The sequence below is a fragment of the Ascaphus truei genome, chromosome 4 (genome assembly GCF_040206685.1).
Source record: "Ascaphus truei isolate aAscTru1 chromosome 4, aAscTru1.hap1, whole genome shotgun sequence".
In the NCBI taxonomy this organism is placed as follows: domain Eukaryota; kingdom Metazoa; phylum Chordata; class Amphibia; order Anura; family Ascaphidae; genus Ascaphus; species Ascaphus truei.
In genome coordinates, this window is record NC_134486.1 from 118938984 (window position 1) to 118962255 (window position 23272).

General features: G+C 44.8%; 1 protein-coding gene across 1 annotated transcript in view; it reads left to right on the forward strand.

The window, feature by feature from the left end:
* The first annotated feature begins 369 nt into the window (after positions 1-369).
* Positions 370-23272, forward strand: part of MTRF1L (mitochondrial translation release factor 1 like) — a 32365-nt gene continuing 9462 nt past the window's right edge. Inside the window, exons 1-3 of the mRNA XM_075596501.1 lie at positions 370-832; positions 6470-6552; positions 14187-14370. Coding sequence (XP_075452616.1) covers positions 391-832; positions 6470-6552; positions 14187-14370 — 709 coding nt within the window. The 5' untranslated portion in view covers positions 370-390. The remainder of the gene's footprint in view (positions 833-6469; positions 6553-14186; positions 14371-23272) is intronic.

Consider the following 23272-nt stretch of genomic DNA (forward strand, 5'->3'; position numbering starts at 1 on the left):
TAATGCAATTCAGGAAGCAATGACGGTGATTTTGGTATGCAAAAATGTAAATGCGTAATATGAACCAGTCTTTTTATTTGGCTCCAAACACCAAAATCTCATATCTTGAAATTCATGTCTTGAGCTGACAAGACACACGTGTAAACTAGACTTTACAAGAGCAGTGTATCAGATATATTCTATTACAGCCACACAATGATGGCAATTCAACCACGCATTGCCTGAATACGCCAGCCACAATATGGCAACACATTAATTACAGTGACTGCCAGTCACAACATGGCCTCTGTCCAGCACGTCCCAAAGTTTTGCCTGGCGTTACTTGCGATGGCGTCAGCATTCTCTCAGAGGGGAAGGAGTCTCGGCCGCTCTCGCGAGATGTGAGCTGTCATGCTGGTAAACGTTAGTCGGCGTTTTGTCTTGTGCTGCATCCGCAGGGTTCCGCGTAGCTACTGCAGTCATCGGGCTGATGTTACATCGCCGTATCTTCCGAGGCTTCGGCACCTCAGCACTCCGACTGCTTCTGGCGGCGAATCCCGCCTCGAGGAGGCGCTGAGGAGCGAGTCCTGGACGAGGTACCTGAAGCGGCTGGAGAAGAGCGGGGCAGCGGAGTCCGGAAAATCACACGGACCAGACGCACCCCCCGGCTGCTCGGCAACAACAGCAGGGGAACACGATGACGGGGGGAGCGCGAGGGGCGGCACGCGGGGCCAAATTGAAGAGGTTCAGCGGCACGAAAGGAGCGCTTGGGAGATGCAGCGGCTCGTCCCTGTAATCCAGGAGCTGCGCAGGAAGGAGAGGGAGCAGGGTGACCTGGAGCAGCTCCTGAGAGGTGAGGGAAGGCGGGGGAGGGGGTGTGCTGTAGGAAGATCGAGCGGCTGTGAGTGACCGGCTGGATCAGGGTGTTTTCAGTTGACACTCTGAATTCCTAAAAGCACGATGAGAGCTGGATGCTAAGGGACCGATTTTATGGAGTGTGTGACTTCAGAATCCCAAACTCTGATTTGGCAGGGAGTGTGTGTGCCTTACAATTTATGGGTCACTTTGGAGCCGAAGTGACAGATGGAGGGTGTTTGGGATAAAGTCAAATAAGATGGGAGGGCTGCAGGAGGTTGGGTACTTGATTACAGCAGAATGTAGAAGTAGTAAGCAGTTCCTTAAACATTAGACACTTGAAAATAGGCACTTGCGTTGCTAGTTTTATTATATACAGTGATCCACAACAGAGATTTCTTGAACCTCCTAGGGGTATACCTAAACATATATATGGAACCCAGGCAGTACAGTTGGTTCCTGAGACTGTGTGGTGACTGCACATTTAGAACAACAAAAATGTAAAACGTACCGGTTTACACAAGTTCCCAAGTATCTGCACTCGGGATCTTTAATGTTTAATAGACAGTAATAGGGCAATCATTAGTCCCATTTAAGGAGTTAGTATTATTCTCCCATCAAAATGACACACTAGAGTGGGTACCTATTAATAAGACGCAAAAAATAATACACTTTTAATGAAAATATTTAACAGCGACGATGATACAAATATAATATATATATATATATATATATATATATATATATATATATATATATATATATATATATATATATATACATATACATATATACACACACACACACACACGTTAAAATCCCCAGATGGGCGGCTCATTAGTTAGTTGTTGCTCAGCCTTAGTGCTGCTGATGCAATTGAAATCAGGTGTGTTAGTATAAAACACTCAGGTTTAACTTAAACCATGGATCTTAATCTGCAACACAGAAGAAAAGGGGTTAAACGTTCACCAATTCTCTATAGGAACAATGTCCTTATTCACTACCCAAGTCATGTTATGTTGCCTTTAATCGGTAGGACTCCTGTAGTGATGCAAGTTATGCAGTTTCATGTAGTGATTATAAGGCCTTGGCCAGTCAGGGAACTGGCGCCCGTGCGCTGCACCCTGGGGGCGCAGCCACGACGTCACAGAGCTGGTTCGCCCTCATTGGGTGAACCACTCATGTGACGTGCTTGCGAGCAGCAAAATTAAATTTGCTTGCTGTAAGCCCTGAGCAGGCGCATGCTCACGCTGGCCACACACATTGCCGCAATGTGTTTCATCACGGCCAGCGTGAGCCCGCCTGCTCAGTGCCACCCTGGCTGAGGCCTAAATGTATCTAGTGCATCCAAGAAGCATATACAAATTGTAACACACATTATACTTGTCTGTCTCTGAATTCCCTAAGTTGTACATTCTTCCACACGTTCCAGAACAGCAGTGCGCAAACTGGGGGGCGAGATTCGCTGCGGGGTGCGCAGGGTTTACAGAGACTCTGAGCACTTCCCGATAGCACTTAAATTACGTGCTGGGAAGCGGCGAAGGCCTCTGTAAACTGCACTAAGGCTGCGGCCATGGTGATTGTGACGGCGCGCGGAGCGATCACATAGATGTGCCGCTATGAGCCTGTCTATAGAACGCGCACGGGAGCAGAGGCACCGGTGCTCGTGATGCTGGAAGGAACAGAAAAATCTGTTTTCACGCGCGGCAGCTGGGTCACGTGAGAGGTTTGCGCAATGAGGGCGAACCAGCTCCGTGATGTCACGGCCATGCCCCCGGGCATGCCTCCCCATCTCCTCTACCATGCAGGACACAGATCTCTCCTGCTGCAGGCGGCTGGGAGAAACAGAGTGAACGCTTGCGACCTCCCCAGCGTTCACCACGGCTGCAGCCTTACCTTGCTTCTGTAGACGCGTCGCCATGGCAATGCGGCGGCAAATTACGCTGCGAGGTCATGATGTCATGTTGCCATGGCGCCGTGATGTCATGACGTCATGACGCAGACGCCGGAGGCAAGGTTTGAGGCTGGGGGGCGCACAGAGAGAGGAAAAGCCGGCAGGCAGGAGGCGCAGGGAAAAAAGATTGCGCAACCCTGTTCTAGAACATTCAAAATTAGGCAATTTATTAACTGCTTAACAACAGCGGTAATCTACCTGATTAACTGTTCATGTGGGGAAAACCCACAGACCCCTTAAGACCAGAATCCTAGAACACATTGGTTCAGTTCGGAATCAGATAGATACACCTGTGGCTAGACATGTTATGCAGGTGCATGGGGGAGATAGTAAAGTTCTTACATTTACGGGAATAGAACATGTTCTTTGGAGAATAAGGAAAGATGACTGGGACAAACGACTCCTTCAAAAGGAGTGCCGTTTGGATTTTCAATTTACAGACCATGGCACCAAAAGTTTTAAATGAAGGGTTTCTCTATTCACCATTTCTATTATAAAAGATGGTACAGCTAAACCCCGTTATAACGCGCCTCGCTATACCGCGATTCGGTTATAACGCGGTTTTCCCGTGGCTCCCGGTTTAAAAAAAAAACTTAAATTTTTTTTTTTTGCACACTGCACACACTCACTGCACACACACACACTGCTCATTGCTCACACTGCACACTGCACACTGCTCATTGCACACACTGCACACACACTGCTCATTGCTCACACTGCACACACTGCTCATTGCTCACACTGCACACACACTGCTCACACTGACACACACTGCACACTGCACACACACTGCTCATTGCTCACACTGCACACACTGACACACTGCTCATTGCTCACACTGCACACACACTGCTCACACTGACACACACTGCTCATTGCTCACACTGCACACACTGACACACTGCTCATTGCTCACACTGCACACACTGACACACTGCTCATTGCTCACACTGCACACACTGCACACTGCACACACACTGCTCACACTGACACACACTACACACACACACACACACACTACACATATACATAAATCAGCCTTACCTTGGGGATGATTGGTTGAGGCATGTGGCTGCAGGGGGGGGGGCATGGGGGGGGGCAGGACGGGGAGGGAGACAGGGGAGAGGGGGGGAGGGAGACAGGGGAGAGGGGGGGAGGGAGACAGGGGAGAGGGGGGGAGGGAGACAGGGGAGAGGGGGGAGGGAGACAGGGGAGAGGGAGAGAGGGGGGAGGGAGACAGGGGAGAGGGGGGGGAGAAAGAAGGGTGGGGGCCCTGATTGTGAAAAACATCCAAGGACTGGGTCTCTGGGGGCTTTTAGGCAAATCATCTGTGTTAACTTTTTGCAAGCATAAGGTGTTAGACCCTACTCGAAAACCTGATATTGCCCACCCCCCGCAAAAGCTCCCATCCACATCTCAGCATTGATCGTTCATGTATGAGGCCTGTTCTCCTTTAATTCGCGGAAAATCAAAAGTGTGTGGGCGGGGAGGGGGGCAAGGAGCAAAGCGGCCACCCGAGAGAAACAGCAGGCCCCCAAGGTTCTCGGCCCACGGACCACGAGCCCTCAAGAAGACGGGAGGACAACAGACCTGACAGCTGAGGTCGCCACGGGAGTCTCCACCGCAGGCCACGTGACGTCCCCCCTTCCATGGAGCCGCATGGACGCGCCGTCCGCTCCGCTGACACGGGTGGCCAAAGGGACAGCACCCCCAGCCTCCCCCCTCGGGGACGGCCACCAGCGCCTCCCGTCCCCGGCACCGCCCCCACCCCCCCGCGCACAAAGACAGGGGTAATCTCTAGAAGCTTATTGTAATGTCATTTGTAGATGCATTTAAAACTTTGAAAATGTAACTTCAACATTTTGTGAGCACTTATAACACCTGTGCCATATTTATTTACATTACAGTAACTTACAAGTAAGTTTTTCAATGTAGTTCACTTTTATAATCAATTAGTATGAAATTAGCAGGCGTAGCGTCCAAAGGCCAGATCAAGGCCCTGCGTGGGCTGCCAGTTGAGGAGCCCTGTTATGCAATGAAGAGCAATAATTATGATTTTGTCCTTGCGCTAAAGGTTTTACAGTTCACAAGGACACGGGACAGTATTTGAAAAATAGTCCAATGTCTTAACCCCTTTCGTGCTGCCAACTCTGACAATAGCAATCATGTAATTGCTCTCCTAAACGTGTGCATGCGATCACTTCCTTTGATAGAAACAAAAGGGGAGGGTCATCCCCTTCCGTTTAGTGAGAATGTCCCAGAGAAAACAAGCAAAACCCAATGGTGTACGTTATAAAAGGCCTGTATGCTGTACCTCGATTAGAGCACTGAAACTTTCAGCTTTTGTGGGTTCCTGAGGTACTTAAGTTAGGACCAAATAGAACTAAACAAATAAGTTCCTCTGTGCAAGTCAGCTCTTATCCAGCTATTGATCTAGGTTTGTAAGCTTCCAAATGTAGCTGTAGTTCCTCTTGCTGCCCGCCTCCAATGGAGCGATCCACTACACACACGGAATCAAAGTAAAGAACAGGGAGACGGGTGCACCGATGTAGATAGATCACACACCATTAATTAACTATAAATATTCAAATTACATTTTGCATACATATTTTTTAGTTATTTCACTTGCATTGCATATATGTTTTCATATGTCACTATTTCACACTTTACACTATATGATCATTCCTTACGCATGCAATGGTTATTTAAAATAGTTTTATTTAACTTAATTTTGTACAATTCCTTTACCATTAATTACACTCATGCACTTAATGTACTGTATGAATATTCACTGATTTATATTTACCATTGTTTGTGATACGAACAGTTGTTTATTGATTTAGAATTTTGTGTGGTGTCATCTGTTTCATACATATATATTTATTTGATTTCGTCCACCAGCCAATAAATGTAATGGGTGGGCTATGTAATACGTGAGACCTTCTTTAACTACACCCCTGATGAAGCACTTGCCGTGTGAAACGCGATGGGATGGGTCGAGTCTTGTCCATGACATCGGTTCCTGTTCTACCAGCTACGCACTGTGCACTGCATGCACCTGTAGTGGCGTCCTTGCATTCTGAACACCTTTTAATCTGCTACCCAAATTTGCACTTGACTGTGCTGCTGTTAATACTGTGTGCCAATTTTTACTGAATTGTAAGTTCAGATACTCCTTTTTACTCTGTATAAATCACATATTTTACTTACCTCGGTGCGCCTTTCTCCCTGTTCTTCTTTACCAAATGGAACTAATCGTAGTGATACAAAAGTAATACAAATAGATAATGCTTCTAAAAAAAATAAAAATGTATATCCTGGCGGTCTTTGCAGTGCAGGTATAGTAACCTGAACATTTAGGCTGAGATTTACAACCCTTTTTTTTTTTTTTTACAGAAGCATACAGGTTCCAACAATTTGAGCATCAGACCACGGACAGGAACTAGGCATGAATAATTCTGACTACCCTATCAATCGCATGTAACAAACAATTGACATTAACCCACCTCCTCACAGAGTTCAATTTGTTAGTGAAAAACAAAAATACTTTTATTTATTTTTAATATATCACTTATCTAAGTGTAACTTGCCAATTAACAATTGAGCTGACAAAGTTTCCCCCCCACACCCCTTATTTTCTGTATCTAAAATAAATACATTGAAACATCTTTTTTCTTTAAGATGAGGAAAATGAAGATTTAAAGGCTCTTGCAAATACAGAAGTAGCGTTGTGCCAGAAGGAGATAACCCAACTAAAATACCAGGTACTGTATAGTCCTTGTATTTCTACCATCCTTATTCATTTAAGAATCCTTTTGCAGGTTTTTTTTTTTTTTTTTGTGGTAGAATATATTTTGTAATTGGTTGCTGTATGCTACTTTTGTCTTTAAACTAACTTTGTAAAGTTCTACAGATACGGTTAGCACCCGTGTGTGTGTGTGTGTGTGTGTGTGTGTACATGTATCTACACGTATCTACACGTATCTATCTCTATATTGTCTCGTAGAGGGAGTCATAAGGAGAAACGAGCATTAAACATGAGTTACTGAGTTAACCCCAGCCCACCTATCTTACGTATGTAAAATTGCCGTTGTTGAGGTATGGTAAATTTGTCTTAAACCCTTTCAGTGCCAAGCGTTCTGCCGCCTCTGGGGCGACTGGCCCCATCCAGCACTTTGATTACTTCATTATGGGAACGTCAATGGATACAGCAATTGGAGCATTTATCACAATGTACCGTAGAAAACGAGCATAGTGCCACGACTTGCAGGATACGTTCTAAGGGAAACTGGAATACCAGCCCTCATGACATACTTTAGTCTATTGGCCACTAAAGGGGTTAAATAAAAGTAACCGATTTGTATATGATCAATTTATAATATTTATTGACCGTTCTAAATGATTGCATTATGATATCTGGCAAAATAAAATAATTGTCTTGAAGTGTAAAATATCTAACATTACCCAATTTATTCTCGGGTACCTCTAGGTAACCTCCAATGTAACCCCCAGCGTTCCTGAGAACACAGGATAAAAACAATACTTTATAGCAGCAATCCCTCAAAAAGCAAAAATGAAGTCCTAAATTCACGTTGTGAAACTGATTTTTTTTTTTTCAAAATCTAAAAAATTGTTCAGTTTTTACGTCCTTTTTGGCATCAATTTTAACCATGGCGACCCTCTGTTGTCTTCGTGACTGTTAATGTCAGTGGCCATTTTAACCCCCCAGGGAGCCACATCTTCATTAACTCAACATTTTGTTAGGGGGGAAAAAAAAGATACTATCCGAGTTGACCATACTTTAAACCTGTCCGTTTCAGTCCCCCATATGCATCCTCTGTTAAGTGAAAATGCAATTTTATACGTGCAATTTTGTCGACTCTGATTTTAATTTACTTTTAACATGCATTCTTTAAAAAAAAAAGCTGTCAATCTCAATGACAATGTATACATGGCTGGATTCTCAACAAGGGTGTTGTGAAAATGTACAGAGGAAGACAGTTTTTTTAAAAAAGATATAGAAATATTAAAACATGACAATTACTGTAAAAAAAATTCTATAAAATTACTGTTTAACATGGTAAACTGTGGCATAAAAAGAATAAGGGTATATAACCTGTGTTTTAAAAATAAGCTAGGCATGTCACTGAAAAAAGTTTAAGGGTCAAGCATGCAAGAACTCTTGGAAGCAACATCTACTATATTCTCTTAGCCCTGAACGATCATATAGGGTATCAGCCAGCTACTGCAGGGAGCTGAAATATAAAGTTTGTTTTTGTTTATGAATACCACAAACAATGCTCTCGGTGAACATTAAAATAAGAAAAAATCCCACGTAGACTAGTTTGTACTGTTTATTATTGCCGTACAGTATACAGAGCTGTTCTTTTTCTGCTGTGCCACTCCTACTGAACTTCAACCTAAACTAACAAGAGAATCCTTTCTCTGGGTGGCTGCCCTCTATTGGTATTTGTAGGAGATGGGGCGACATGCAACTACTGATGTAGCGGCCGTTAGTCGAACTCTTCACGTGTCATGTACATCGGAATCCCGATTTGAAATCGCGGGATGAATTCCAGCCTTCCCGCACTAAGATGCGAGCACGGCAAGAGCAGAAAAACGAATTTTAGTGTTCTGACTTTTAAAAACATGAAATTGAAACAGTAGCACACTACTGTACACATTACAATTCATCCATTTTATTGCAAACAAAGAAACGGAATCCATGAAATTCAAACAAAACATCCGCGACAAGCGCGGGTGCCTGGGGCGATTAGCCGCGTTTCATGCTGCGTGGGGAACAGCAGAGAACTCCAAATCGGCGGCAAGATGTGTTCGAATAACGGCCGCTTCATCAGTATAATTACTGAAGTGACACTTTTGACATTTGAATGCAGAATGTCTTAGTCCTACTCCATTATTTATTTGACAGCATGTTGAATTTTCACTAGTACAGACCTTCCAATCATTGATTTATACTTTCTGAATTGTAAGTGAGGATCTGGAGCAAATAGAACGAATGTTATTGATTTATGCGTAAAAAGTTAAACGTGTCCAGTTTTAAGTATTTTAAAAGCAGCAATCCCCCCAGAAGCCTATATGACTTTAGCTGATATAATGTTAGTATCTTGCCCACTGTGCATTTCCTGTTTCTGTTCGAGTGATCACGTTGTGTGCTCATGTGGAGTCCTCTTCCACTCCATCATCAGTAACTGCACTCAGAGGGTTACGTTATGTTTGAGTATGCAGACATTGGTTATCTATTCGCCTAGATAAAATATGGTGGAGGGTAAAATACAGTTAACAATACAGATGATAGCATTCTTTTATATAGACGATATTAAGTATGCGATTTACTAGAGGCGGACTGACTTTTCGGAATCCTCTCCGTTGATTTTCCCTTGACTGTCCCGGCCAAATCGCAGAATGAAATCGCCCGATTTCTTCCAAATCGGTTGTTGGCTCTTGGCTGCATGGATTTTAAAGAATCCGTAGACGGATTACAATGAAATCCGAATCCGTGGAACAACTTTGTTAAATCTGATTCCAAAAACAGGAGATCAGAAACACTGCCACTTCCTGCCTGCACACACCATCTGGTGAGGGAAGGGGGAGGGATAGAGGGCCGCTTGATGGATTTGGATTCCGTTGGCAGGTTTGAATTCGGACTCCGTGAGATAGAAACAAGAATCTTCCTTTTTGAAATTGGCCAGTTCCTTTCATTCACGTATCAATCGATGGACTCGAATTCTGGTGAAAATTATGCTCATCTCTGCTGATTACGCTGTTTCATAATAGATACAGGAAATTAAGCAAAATATTTCTAGGAGTGCTATGGTTTTGTTGATCTTGAAAACTTTTAGGAGGGATCGGGGCCCTTGATTGCTAAATGATGCTATTTTATAAGACACCCTACAGCAGTTGAACACTGGTAGGTATTCCTGTTTTAGGTTTTAACTAAAAAAAAAAATATCCCCCGGCTGATCATAGTACACTTTCTGTTAAAACTGATACAAACCAGAAATAAAGCATCCATTCCTATTAAATTCAACCTCTTGTGGCAGCCCATCCACGGGTAGGTGACAAAGGCATCATGGAGGGTGTATAGAAACTAAAGAAAAGTACGCCGTTAAACACCAAATTCAAATGCGTGTCAATTTTTTTTAATTTTCAGTGATAAACACAGATTTAAAAAAATAAATAAATAACCCCACAATCCCTAGTTATAGCTCCATTCACTTAAATTGGCCGCTTGATAAGTATGGGTCTGACTCTCAATAACGCAAAATAGGGATGCAACAAAGTAGCATAAAATACTTTGTGACGGTAAGAAAAACAATATAAAACAATGCACTCACAATGTAAATTAAAATATATTTGCCTGGTTTAAAGGGTATCTGCTCTTGCTCTGCTCTCGTCCTCTTGAACTGCCCAATCTCTGGAGATGGGATTGAACAGGAGCCAATGTCATCCACAGTTCTTACAGCTTCCAGTTGTGATGGCAACACCTGGGGATGATCCTCCGTGGGATGTCTCACTCCGTGAAAGCTCTTAGGTCAGACCCCCAGTGGCTGCTGCAGGTCTATGGGGCAGGCCCCAATCGCCGTGTGTGTGGCTGGGCAAAGCGCGATGACGCGTCTGCTGGCAGGAAAGTCAAGAATTTTGTCTTTCCTTGCCGCAACGTGATCATGTGGTGTGCGGACAGCCAAAGGCAGAGCAGATCGTGTAGAGCAATAGGAGTGAAGGTATTGTAGACCATAATGGCCATGGACCCCTGTGACGATGACGCATTATCTTTGCCATCAATTAAAGGCAGGTTGCCTGGCAAAGTAACCCCAGAGTCATCAAATGTGTGTTTAAAGTGTCAGCTCTGCGGTCTAGGGCTGACTGCAGTTTTATAAAGAACAAAACAAAGCTGGGGCGCTCCCTAACTTGTGTGACGTGTTTGGATATAACACAAATATAAAATAGTAAATAAAAAATATACTGCCCGTGTCACAATCTTTGCAGCTTGACCCAAAGAAGATAGAACCCAGAATCTTCTTACAACAGCAGCAGAAACAGGATAGTGGTCAGCGCAAGCTGTCAATCTCAAAGGTAAGAGAGACAATAGTATATGCAAATAGTTAATACATACAATAATTTCACAATGTGGTAGCAAGGGGGGGGGGGGAAGGGAAGGGATGGATATAAATGAATATAAAGGCAATATAAAAACTCACATGGCCTTGTGTGAGCCCCTTCCCTCAGAGTGATGGTCTTTAAGATGTCAGTCTAATTAGGGATGGTAAATAGAATCAGTCACGTCTTCTCAGTGTTCACCAAATAGGTGTGGTGAGCGAATGGCTCCTCTCCCAAGTACCCAAATGTGGAGAATGGGCAGAGCCTGGATTAGCATCAGACAAAGATTTATTGTGTCAAAAGCACATAAAACATAAAGCACTCACACGGCATAAAAGCCCAGTACAGCCGCGGATCGATCCGACCGATCCACTCCTTCCCGGTGAGCTCCCGCGGGCGCGTCCGACTGCGGGACCGGTACCAGGGGATCTTGCCGGAAGTACGGCAGCCATCTGGGTCCAAAAAGACAACGAGCACCAGCAGGGAACTACGCGTTTCGCAAATTAATGCTTCGTCAGGTTCCCACTCTGAGGGAAGGGGCTCACACAAGGCCGTATGAGTTTTTTTTATATTGCCTTTATATTCATTTATATCCATCCCCTCCCCCCCTGCTACCACATTGTGAAATTATTGTATGTATTAACTATTTGCATATACTATTGTCTCTCTTACCTTTGAGATTGACAGCTTGCGGTCACCACTATCCTGTTTCTGCAGTTCTATAAAGGCTGCTAGCCTGTGTTTATGGGGTTAATTGGAGAAGTACGCTTGAGATGGGGAAGATACCATTTAAAGCCCAGATCAGAAAGCGTATCCAATTAACGGTATAACTTTCATTAAGAATGTTCTAATGTTAAAAAATTTTTGTATGCAAACGATTAGGAGAGAGACATGTAGACTGTTATGATTTTATTAGTAGTACCATGTGTGTAAATGCATAAACGGGCATGGCCCTTGTGTAGGTTACAGTTATTTGAGGTGGGGGGATTTACATGACAGGCAGGTGACAGGATACATTGAAAGATTCACCCTGCTAGGTTATGACCCACCATACAAGGGGGGCAAGGTATGCATAACCAAATGCATAGCTTCTAAGGCCCCGGACATGTTCCCTGCGTGCTTGCGGAAGCGTGCTGACGCGCGCTCCCGCTCAGCACTGAGCCCCTACAGCCGCAATTAGAGCGGCTTTAGTAGGGGCTCACCTGCGCTTCCGTGCGCTTGCGGAAGCGCAGGTCTTAGGGGAATTTAAAATTCCCCCGCTTGCCGGCGAGACAGGCCGGTCACGTGAGCGGTTCGCCCAATGAGGGCGAACCAGCTCCGTGACGTCACTGGCCCGCCCCTGGCCAGTGACGCGCCCGCTCCCGGCCCGCCCCCTGACGGTCTTCCCCCTTCTGCCCGATTCCTGCCCCCCTTCTGCCCGATCCCTGTCCCCCTTCTGCCCGATCCCTGCCCCCCTTCTGTCCCGATCCATGTCTCCTGTGTGTGTGTGTGTATGTGTGTGTTTGTGCATTGTGTGTGTGTGTGTGTGTGTGTGTGTGTGTGTGTGTGTGTGTGTGTGTGTATGTGTGTGTGTGTATGCATGTGTGTGTGTGTGTGTATGCATGTGTGTGTGTGTGTGTGTGTGTGTGTGTGTGTGTATGCATGTGTGTATGTGTGTGTGTGTGTGTGTATATGTGTGTGTGTGTGTATGCATGTGTGTGTGTGTGTATGCATGTGTGTGTGTGTATGCATGTGTGTGTGTGTATGCATGTGTGTGTGTGTATGCATGTGTGTGTGTGTGTATGCATGTGTGTGTATGTGTATGCATGTGTGTGTGTGTGTATGCATGTGTGTGTGTGTATGCATGTGTGTGTATGCATGTGTGTGTGTATGTGTATGCATGTGTATGCATGTGTGTGTGTGCATGTGTATGCATGTGTGTGTATGCATGCATGTGTGAGTATGCATGTGTGTGCCTTTGTGTGTGTGTGTGTGCGTGTGTGTGTGTGTGTGCGTGCGTGCGTGCGTGCGTGCGTGCGTGCGTGCGTGCGTGAATATATTTATCAAAGTTGCACAATGTTAATAAATAATTTATTCTCACAACATGTCTTTTTTTTTAATTTTTAAAATATTATATAATATACACACACACACACACACACACACACGTACTCACGCACGCACGCACGCACGCACACACACACACACACACACACACACACACACACACACACATATTCCCCAGTGACACACACACACTGACAGCTACCAAGTGACACACACACACACAGTGATACCCGCCTCCCAAGCGCTTGCTGTCTCCTCTGTAAGGACAGCAAAAAGCTCCTGGTAGAGCGAGCGGCAGCAAGCGAGAGCGAGCAAGCGCCAAACATGGCCAAGGCCTAAGGGACCCTGGGGAGATGCACTCCAGGATGTATACAAACAGTCAGATTTTCAACGAGGTTAACCAGCTGGCCAGCAACTGAGGGGTTTCTCTGATAAGAGCCAGATATTCTGTCACTGAGCAAAGGGGGTTTTGGCCAGGCATAAGCTGGTGCAGGCCATGGGGAAGGTGTTCTCTGTTGTAACATCAGGAAGAAGCGGACGGGGTGAAGAGGAGTTTTATCACCATCACAGATTTGTACCCACTCAGGATTTCGTTAGAACTAAGGAAACTAATTCTGCAAGGGCAGAATGAAATTCTTTTATTTGGCTGTAATATAGGAGTGGCAAGGTGCGCTCCTTGCCAAAAGATTGTCCTGTTGCCTCAACTTTTGAGTCCAAAAACCTGTTATTTCACTGGAATATGTGTTGATTTGTGATAATTTGGTAATTCAAGCTGTGTGTGTTCTTTATGTGAATAAACCCAATTTATTTTATTTCATGCTTTTATTCAGTCAAAGGATCCAGATGGTAAAAGGTGTTAAAAAGTTGGGTCTCCCGTGACAACCCCACCCCACTCCCCCCGTCATGGCCGCGCATCCTATCGCTCCACAATAGACCGCAGATTGCGGCTTTCATCCGTGCACACGCCTGGGGCCATAGCCTTAGGTTGGCGTCCCGGCTGTAGTGCCGTCTTCAACTAATGACTTGTTTGAGATTGTGTCAGCGTGATGGGGCGGGGTAGTCAACGGGTCAGAATAGCGAAAGTCTGTGACCAGCATCAAACCTACCTCCCGGTCAGCTATGGGGACTTGGAGAAAATCCTACACATTTCACCATACTCTATGGCTTCATCAGGGATCCTGAACCTTTTAGCACTTTCAGCCTTGACTGACTTTTTTTTTTTTTTTTGCAGATTGCCTCGCTTTTAATTCCCAAAGTGGAAGCAGATGATAATGACCTTATTATGGAAGTGACAGCTGGTGTGGGAGGGCAGGAGGCCATGCTCTTCACAGCTGAGATTTTTGACATGTATCAACAATATGCAGCTCATAAGAACTGGAGCTTTGATATACTGGAATATTTTCCCAGTGACCTAGGTAAGTAATAGGAAAGTCTGTAATGTTAAAACTGAAGATGCATGCTTAATCAATTTTCTTTATTTTAAGGCATAATCCGTTTTTGTTTTATTTTTATCATGCTTTTGAAGTGAGTGAAACCAGTGTGAATCCCAGTATTGGCCCTTTCTGCGCCAGACATCAAAACAAAGAGAAATAATTACAACATCTCTTTTTTGTTAATTAGATATGAGGTTTGTCACCACATCTTGGAAATAATTGAGAACACAGACGTGTGATGTTATTTCAAGATTTACCAAATGTTTTTATATTCAGGCTGACACCTAACTGCAAAAAGCACAGTAACATCACATAGAATATATAAAATATACTATTTTTATTAGTGACTATTTAGAAGCTCTTAACTACAGTAATAGAAAATATTAACACAATAAATATCTGGGCAACTGGTGATCCCATTGTGTAATTCAGTAATGAGTTAGGGGATTGCTGTTTTAAATTATGATAAAGTAGGGGATTGCTGTTAAATTAATGTGTAGGGAGTAATTTGGAAAAATATATTCAGCTATTTTATTTCAACACTGACGCTTTAGCATTGGATTTTGGACACAATATTCAACTGATACAATTAAACAAGTGGTTGTCATTCAAAGCTATGTCTTCCATCGGTGTCTTGGTACCACCTGAATAATCCAGCACAAGATACCACAGTGTTGTTACCTGTATTAGTTTATAATATCTGTGCAGTAATAGAAAATTAGAACGGAACTATTACATATGCAGGCAATGTCATTATGTTCATTGTGAAGGTAAAATTAGTAGTGGCCTATTAATATAAATAATCCCTTGTGGGGAGTATAAATTTAGGATCACTGCTGTATGCCTTTATGAAGTATAGTGCCCCTGTCCCGTGGCCAATAGAATTCAAAAGACTCAAAAAACGCCACACACCTGAAGTACACGTAACCTCGTTCATCCATTATCACAGGTGGGGGAGGTATTACAAGGGACCCGGGGATCCTGGATATGTAAACAATAACATTGATTGGAAGTGGGACCGTCTCTTTAAAGAACACATCACTTATAATAGAACAGACGACAGAGAAGCCCAATGCTACATCCAACATGACAAAAATACACAGTAAAATACTTATATATTCTCTTGAAAACGGGTCATTTAGTTTAACCCTTTGGCCAAAGCGTTGTAAGCTTGCGAGCCACGTCAAGGAAGACACCTGTTCGCAAGTCCTAAAACTACCAGATAAAATACTAATATACCTCTATTAGGATTAAAATTCTCATTTATCTCTATTAGGAGGGAGAAAGACCACATTTGATCTAAATCCAGGAGAATGAAAGGACCTACTAACTAGGGAATATATAAGTATTTTTGTCATGTTGGATGTAGCATTGGGCTTCTCTGTCTGTTGCATACATATGCCACGCTCAATAGCACTTCTTTTTGACACTTATATACATATATATATTTTGTGGGGTCTATGGGGTTCCCAAAAAGAGCTTGCTGGGGTTTTGTGTTTTGTTAACCACTTATAATAGAGCATTGCATACTTGAAACTTTGTCCCGCAACCAAATGGTACATAAACATCTATAAGTACAAAGACCTGAAATAAAAACAATCCCTTTCTGAGATGGACATCCTAAAAACATTTTTAGAAAATTACGTGTATGCTTAAATCTGTAGATGGTGTAACAAACCAAAATGGAGCATATTCTTGAAAAACCCATTTGGCCATTGAGAAATAATTAATAAACAATGTATCAGGAATCACTACGCAATAAAGCGAGGATCTCTGAACATACCTCACTAAAGCAACAATATTCAGGAACTGTTGCCAGTTCGGATGTAACCTTTTCAGAATGATCGAAGAGAAACCTAGCAATATATGTGGTAACATTGAATGAAACTAATCAAATCAAATCAGCTTTATTGGCATGACGAAAGAACATTTCAGTATTGCCAAAGCGTGAATAGTAAGGGGTGGGGGACAATAATTACACGAAGACTATATTACATTCACATATGCTTCTGAGAGGATCCCACTCTTGGACAGGAGATGGCGCTCCTAAACCATCTTACAGACAATGATACTTCCATGAACATAACCACTATGATTCCAATAATGGAATCATGAAAGGCCAATGAAAGACATACTTATTAAATCATAAAAAAAACATATGACATAGTTATACTCATGGAATAACAGAGGAGAAAAAAGGAACATAAAGAAAGCAAAAAGGAAAGAATTATATTAACCCCTTACTCTATTGCAATCATCTATTGCTCGCTGCCACCACCCCAAAAATATGCAAAATTATGTACTTGTATATATCTGCCAGGGTCTCAGGTATTAAAGGGTATGCACTTACACACGTACACCTGTTGTAGCAAAATGTGTCTGAAAATGTACTTTACTCTACACAGCATGCAACCCGTTCAATCAGGGCCCAAAGCATCACTTATTAAAGTTTGGCTTTAGTATACAAAAACATAGTGCTTAGATTACATAAAAAGATTATTTCAAGAATACAGTTACATTAAATGCAGAACAGTTTCTTAAAATAAGATAAAACAAACAAACTCTATACAGTACCATGTCATAGGTCCTGTCCCAGAGAGGTCACTGAAGTAGAAGAGAATTCACGTGTTCTGATCCCAAAACACACCTCTGTTCTGATTTTCTATTCATCCTTCTTGCATTGAAACACACAAGACCCAGCCTGGTCGTAAATTAGCTACTTGGCTGCCATTTATTTAACAAAAAAAAGAAAAATCTGACTCTATATAAAAGGCCTCATATCTTTATTTCTATAGTAATTGGATGCCATCTTTACCGTTCTGTCTGTGTACTTTACATACACGCCTGCATCTAAAATTTGACAGTGTGACATCTATTTTCGTAGGAGAAACGGTTATCATTCTTAGGCACCTCTTACCCATACAGTGTATGGTATGATTTGTCTAATTGCAACGGTGACTGCAATTCATAAGAATAACAAATGGCTATCTGTGTGGCCCATCATTTTTATATCATATCTTTGGAACGGTGGGGTTGGTCACGCCCCTTGGCACTCTGTAGAACCCTTCCAGGAATGCCTTGAAAGGACCTTTGCAAGTGTCCTGTTTACGTGCGTTTTAGAGGGACCATAATTTAACACCATCTCTTGCCAAACAGATGTTCTTATCTAGATACTATCAGTCCTAAACTAAACCTGGCAGAGGGTTTAACAGGCCGTAAAACATTTTTGTATTTTGTAAATTAAACTCTAGCCACATTAACCCCCTTTCTCACTGACTGCCCCACACCTCTGGAATGCCCTTACCCTCAATATCCGACTAGCACCCTCTGTATCCACCTTTTTAAGACCCACCGTAAAACACCTGCTTAACAAAGCATATGAGTAGCTCTGCGGATACTTTACATCTCATACATAAACCTTTGCCCCTTGCAGATGCACTTATCAGAACACCCTCCTACTGTCTCTGTACATTCTTCCTACCTACCAATTACATTGTAAGCTCATCAGAGCAGGCAGGGACTCCTTTTTCTAAATGTTACTTTTGTCTGAATCACTTATTCCCATTATATGTTAATTATATTATTTGTTATTTATATTATTGTAACGTGTATTACTGCTGTGAAGCGCTATATAAAGACATGCATACAAGTACCAGATTAATTACAATTCTTAATATACCCCAGCATTTTATTACAGCTTCTTCAACACTTTTTGTCTTACTGCATTTTAAACTGTTGCGGCAGTGGTTTTCAACCTTTTTTTTGGTTAAGGAACCCCATAATTCAACTGTGAAATTCTGGGGAACACCAACCCTTGCCCACGTCTCTCCCCCCTCTCACACTCCCCTTAAGCTCCCTCTCCCTTATGCTCTCTCTCCCCCTCTCTCTTGTATACACACCGTCTCTCACACACAGACACCCCTGCCCTCTTTCTCTCTCTCTCTCTCTCTCTCGCTCGCGCGCACACACACAAACACACTCTTGATCTCCCCCTCTCACTTACACACACACACTCACTTATACGCACACACATACTCACTCTTCCCCTCTGACTTATATATACACACACACTTACTCTCCCCCTCTCACTTACACACACACACTTTAAGGGAGCTGACAGCGCACTTTTATCCGATCCTTCCCCTCCCTCCTGTCAGCCAGAAGTTAATGTGACTTCCGGTGCCGGGAGGAGCAGGGAGAGGAAAGAAATCACTGTGTACGGTGTAGACCAGGGCTGCACAACATGCGGCCCGCCGGGGCACACCGTGCGGCCCACGACGGACCCCCTCCAATCCCCCCTTCTTTAAACCCCCTTCCCTGGTAGGGAAAGGACGCGTTCCAGTAGGAGCGCGCGCTCTCACCTAACCTAACCTCCTCCCTCCTCCAGCACGGGGACGCGCTCTAGCAGTGTAGCGAGACCCGGAACTTCCGGGTCTGCTGCTAGAGCGCACTTCCCTGCCGCCGCTAACGTAAGCGGGGCGGCGTCATCTGGGCGAGCCGGCCGCTGATTGGTCTCTCGGGTGCGTGACGCAGCGAAAGGGACAGACAGCGGGGAGGGTGATCTCGCTGTCGCCGTCATCGTAGCCGGTTGTGTCTCGCGGCCTGGGTGGTTGGTGAAGCTTCAGCAGGAGCCGCAGCAAAGAGGGAGAGCGAGGTGAGGGAGGACATGCGCGAGGCTTAAGCAGGGGCTGCTGACATGGGAAGGGGGCTGCTGACATTGGAGGGGGGCTGCTGACATGGGGGGAGGGGGTGGGGGACTGCTGACATGGGAGGAGGGGGGTGGGGGGCTGCTGACATGGAATGGGCTGGTGGGGCTGCTGAAATGGGCTGTGGGGCCCGACTCTGTTTTCTTTGTGAGGGGGGAGAGTGGTGTGAGTTGCAGGGGGGGGTGGGAGGGGGGAGAGTGGTGTGAGTTGCAGGAAGGGGGGGAGAGTGATGTGAGTTGCAGGGGGGGTGGTGGGAGTGATGTGAGTTGCCGGGGGTGGGAGTGATGTGAGTTGCAGGGGGGGTGGTGGGAGTGATGTGAGTTGCCGGGGGGGTGGGAGTGATGCGAGTTGCAGGGGGGGTGGGAGTGATGCGAGTTGTAGGGGGGGGTGGGAGTGATGTGAGTTGCAGGGGGGGTGGGAGTGATGTGAGTTGCAGGGGGGGGTGGGAGTGATGTGAGGTGCAGGAGAGGGGGGTGGGAGTGATGTGAGGTGCAGGGGGGGTGATGTGAGGTGCAGGGGGGGTGATGTGAGGTGCAGGGGGGTGATGTGAGGTGCAGGGGTGCAGGGGGGGGTGATGTGAGGTGCAGGGGGGGTGATGTGAGGTGCAGGGGGGGTGATGTGAGGTGCAGGGGGGGTGATGTGAGGTGCAGGGGGGGTGATGTGAGGTGCAGGGGGGGTGATGTGAGGTGCAGGGGGGGTGATGTGAGGTGCAGGGGGGGAGAGTGGTGTGAGGTGCAGGGGGGGAAGAGTGAGGTGCAGGTGGGGGGGTGATGTGAGGTGCAGGGGGGGGGTGATGTGAGGTGCAGGGGGGGTGATGTGAGGTGCAGGGGGGGTGATGTGAGGTGCAGGGGGGAGAGTGGTGTGAGGTGCAGGGGGGAGTGGGAAGTGTGTGGTGTGCAGGGGGGTGGGATGTGTGTGGTTTGCAGGGGGTTATTGTGTGTTTGATGTGGAGGGGGAGTATTATGTGTGTAGGTGAGGGGGAGAGATGGGGGTATGAGAGATAGATGGGGAGTATCGCAAAGGTTGATAGTGAGGGGTTCTAGGGGAGATATGATGATGAGAGGTGCCGGAGGAGAGATGATGATGATGATAGGTGCTCGAGGAGAAATTATGATGATGATGATGATTTTACCCGTGCGGCCCAATTTTTTTTTTCCTTGGAGCAGTTCGGCCCTTCTCACTTTACGAGTTGTGCAGGCCTGGTGTAGACGATCAAATGCTTTCTCACTAATCTAAAGATCCTAAACAGAGCGGTTGATCGTATTCATTACTTCAAATCACGTCTTGTACGACTCGGATGATGTTCCATTATTTTACATCCACTGTAAAATCCCGCTTGTTCCCGTAGGCTCGGTGAAGTCCAGTGGCAGTTATAAACAATTAGTGAGTATGTTCGTAAAACTCTAGTCAGTGATCGTTCTTACATTCTCTCGTTGTGGATGAGGATAACTATGGCATTGCTATATTCTTGAATTTTCCTATTCAGGCATCATGGAAAGAGTTTTGCAAGGATTTTCGCTATTTTCTCTACTTCGTCCAGCTTCTTTCAAGATTTCAATTGTTGTTCCATCTTCCCTGGCCTTCCTTTTCTTCATGGGATTTATTGCCTTTGCCACTTCTGGAAGAACACATGGTACATATGTCACGGTGACTTGTGACAGGCTGCGATTTACACCAAATATATATAAAATAATATATAATACCTGGGTTGAACTGGGACGAGACTTAGATATGATAAAATATAATTTATTCCTTGATAAAGGTGAACACAACAGATTATACAAATAACAGGCAAAATATAGACACTTACTTAAAGATGGAAATGATGAAACAGTCACATCTGGACTGGCAGTTCATACAGCACTCTTCATCATCCCAAGACACGAAAAGCCATGAACAGGCCTTGCATGCAGACATTGCATAGCATTTCTCTCAGCAATCAAGATGGTATAGAAGAACGAACAACACCGGATAAAGGGTGGACAACCGTTTATAAACCTTTTGTAACCCTATCCTTAACATTAAGTACAGGTGATTGGTTTTCAATTACCTGTAGCCACTCACTAGCATGGGAACACATTTTGATACCTGCCCCCCAGCTAGTTGGCACATGCTCAGTTGGACTCTGGGGTCTCATTTCTGCAGCCCCACATTTGCCATCAGGAATGCCAGCCAGTCTACTAACTGGAATATCTGGCAGGAAACTCTTTGTTGTAAGGTGTGAAATGGGACACTTATAGCCTGCTCTGGTTTGAGTCATCTCCGCCCTCCTGTAAACAGTGTAGGTGATAAACTCCTTTGAACAGCACTTAAATTCTAGACATTGGGACGCTTCCTTGGCCATCTGCTACCTTATGGCCAAGGGAATTTCCTCTGGTTTCTGCCCATACCTTGGAACACAGTATTAAAGTTAATACACAACCATATTAAAATATCCGGTTCCGTTGGGTCCAGCGGGTCCAGACTTCCCAGTTCTCAATGCCGGATCTGGGACACCCTAGGGTCCAATTTGAGACTTGCTACGACCCTCGGAATCGGAGTTACACAAATACACTTAAAACCGTTTCTCATTTTAATACAAAAATCTCCGCTGTAAATTAAATCACGGTTTTTCACTAAATCCCCATTGAAAACAACGGGCTTCTCCGCCATAGACTTTCAAGGGCAAACCACCGCCGTTCGCAGCTATGGGAATCCGCCGCCATAGACTTTCAACGAGGCCACGTCGCCGTTGAAGTCAATGGGGGTTCTCCGCCACAGCCGGTCAATGGAAATCTATGGGAAAAGTCCCAAACTTTCAAGGGGGTCCATACTCCGTCGGGTTGGTCCAAGAGGGTCAAGGATGGTTCTGCAGCTATGCCGGAGCAGTGACTACAAGTACCCCAAACCCTGGCCCTCTGGACCCTCCGGAACCGGAGCTATGGATTCCTAAATTTCAGCTTTTCACACTTAGCTGTTTTCTTGAGCTGTTTCTGCCGCCGCCATTGGAACCTATGGCGCGACCCGCTCTTCTCGGTTCGACCCTTATCGGGGGTCCAGGATTCGGGGACCCGGTGGTGGTCGAGTGGGGGGAGGCCTAGGAACTAGGGGCAAAAAGAATTTTATTTCTAGGTGCTCTACAACTGTTTATTCCCACGGCACTTGTCGTTGAACTTGGCTAAATAGTGATCAAAGCTCTCTTTTAGAAATTGTATCCGCTTTGCGGTTTTGCGGTTTGGACGGCAGCCAACTCGTTCCTGGAAAGCTCCTTCGAAGAATTTCCATTGAAGTAAATGGGCCCATTGACTTACAATGGGAAACCGCCGCTCGTCCTCTCGGACGCCATCTGCTGGTCTTCACAGGAAACAGGACCAAAACAGCAAGATTCGCCATTAGAATGCATTGAGCCCTAATTGCGGCCTATGGGACCCTGCAAAATGGTGCCTGAAAAGGCGGGAAAATTACACAAAGGGCTATAATCATTAAAGAACTATTAACCCTTGTTCTCCCGGATGGATCCTAGTGTGTGTGTGATGCAGACACTGATATAACAATAAAACATGGGAACAGGGAAATACACATTCTCATGTTATAATAAGGGTAAAAACACATTACTGGACCTCAGTCCAGTTAACCCCTTGCTTCCCAGGTGAGGGTAGAGGGTGGCCAATTGGGGTGTAACCCCTTTAAACCCGGGCCAAATCCTCCCCATCGTCACAACATAATCAGTGGTTTCTTCTTTCTTGTCCTTTTGGATTATGTCCTGTGTTCTCATACAATTTTATTGTTGATTCATAGTCTGTTTGAATGCAATGATTTGCTTCTTCAGAATCATAAGTCGCTGCTTTGGAGTTGAGCTTTTGTTACCTTTGACAATCTTCCTCACCATATTGCATTTACATTTTCTTACATCTTCAATTATACATTTGCAGATTGTCGTGTTTGTGTGTACTCCTATTAGGTTAAGACCAAGGTGACCGAATCTGCAATCGCTTCAATAAACGCGTATTTCTGAAAACTCCAAGTGTGCTGGATCTCCTCTTTCATACTGTATGTATGTAGCAGACATTACACCTGTGATGTTGGTTCCACCCATTTTTCACAAGCTTGGAATGTATTTACAATGGCAGTTGCTGGCATGTTGTGTCATCCTGATACGTGCCAGCAGGAGCATAACTGCTGATACATCTGTGTGTACT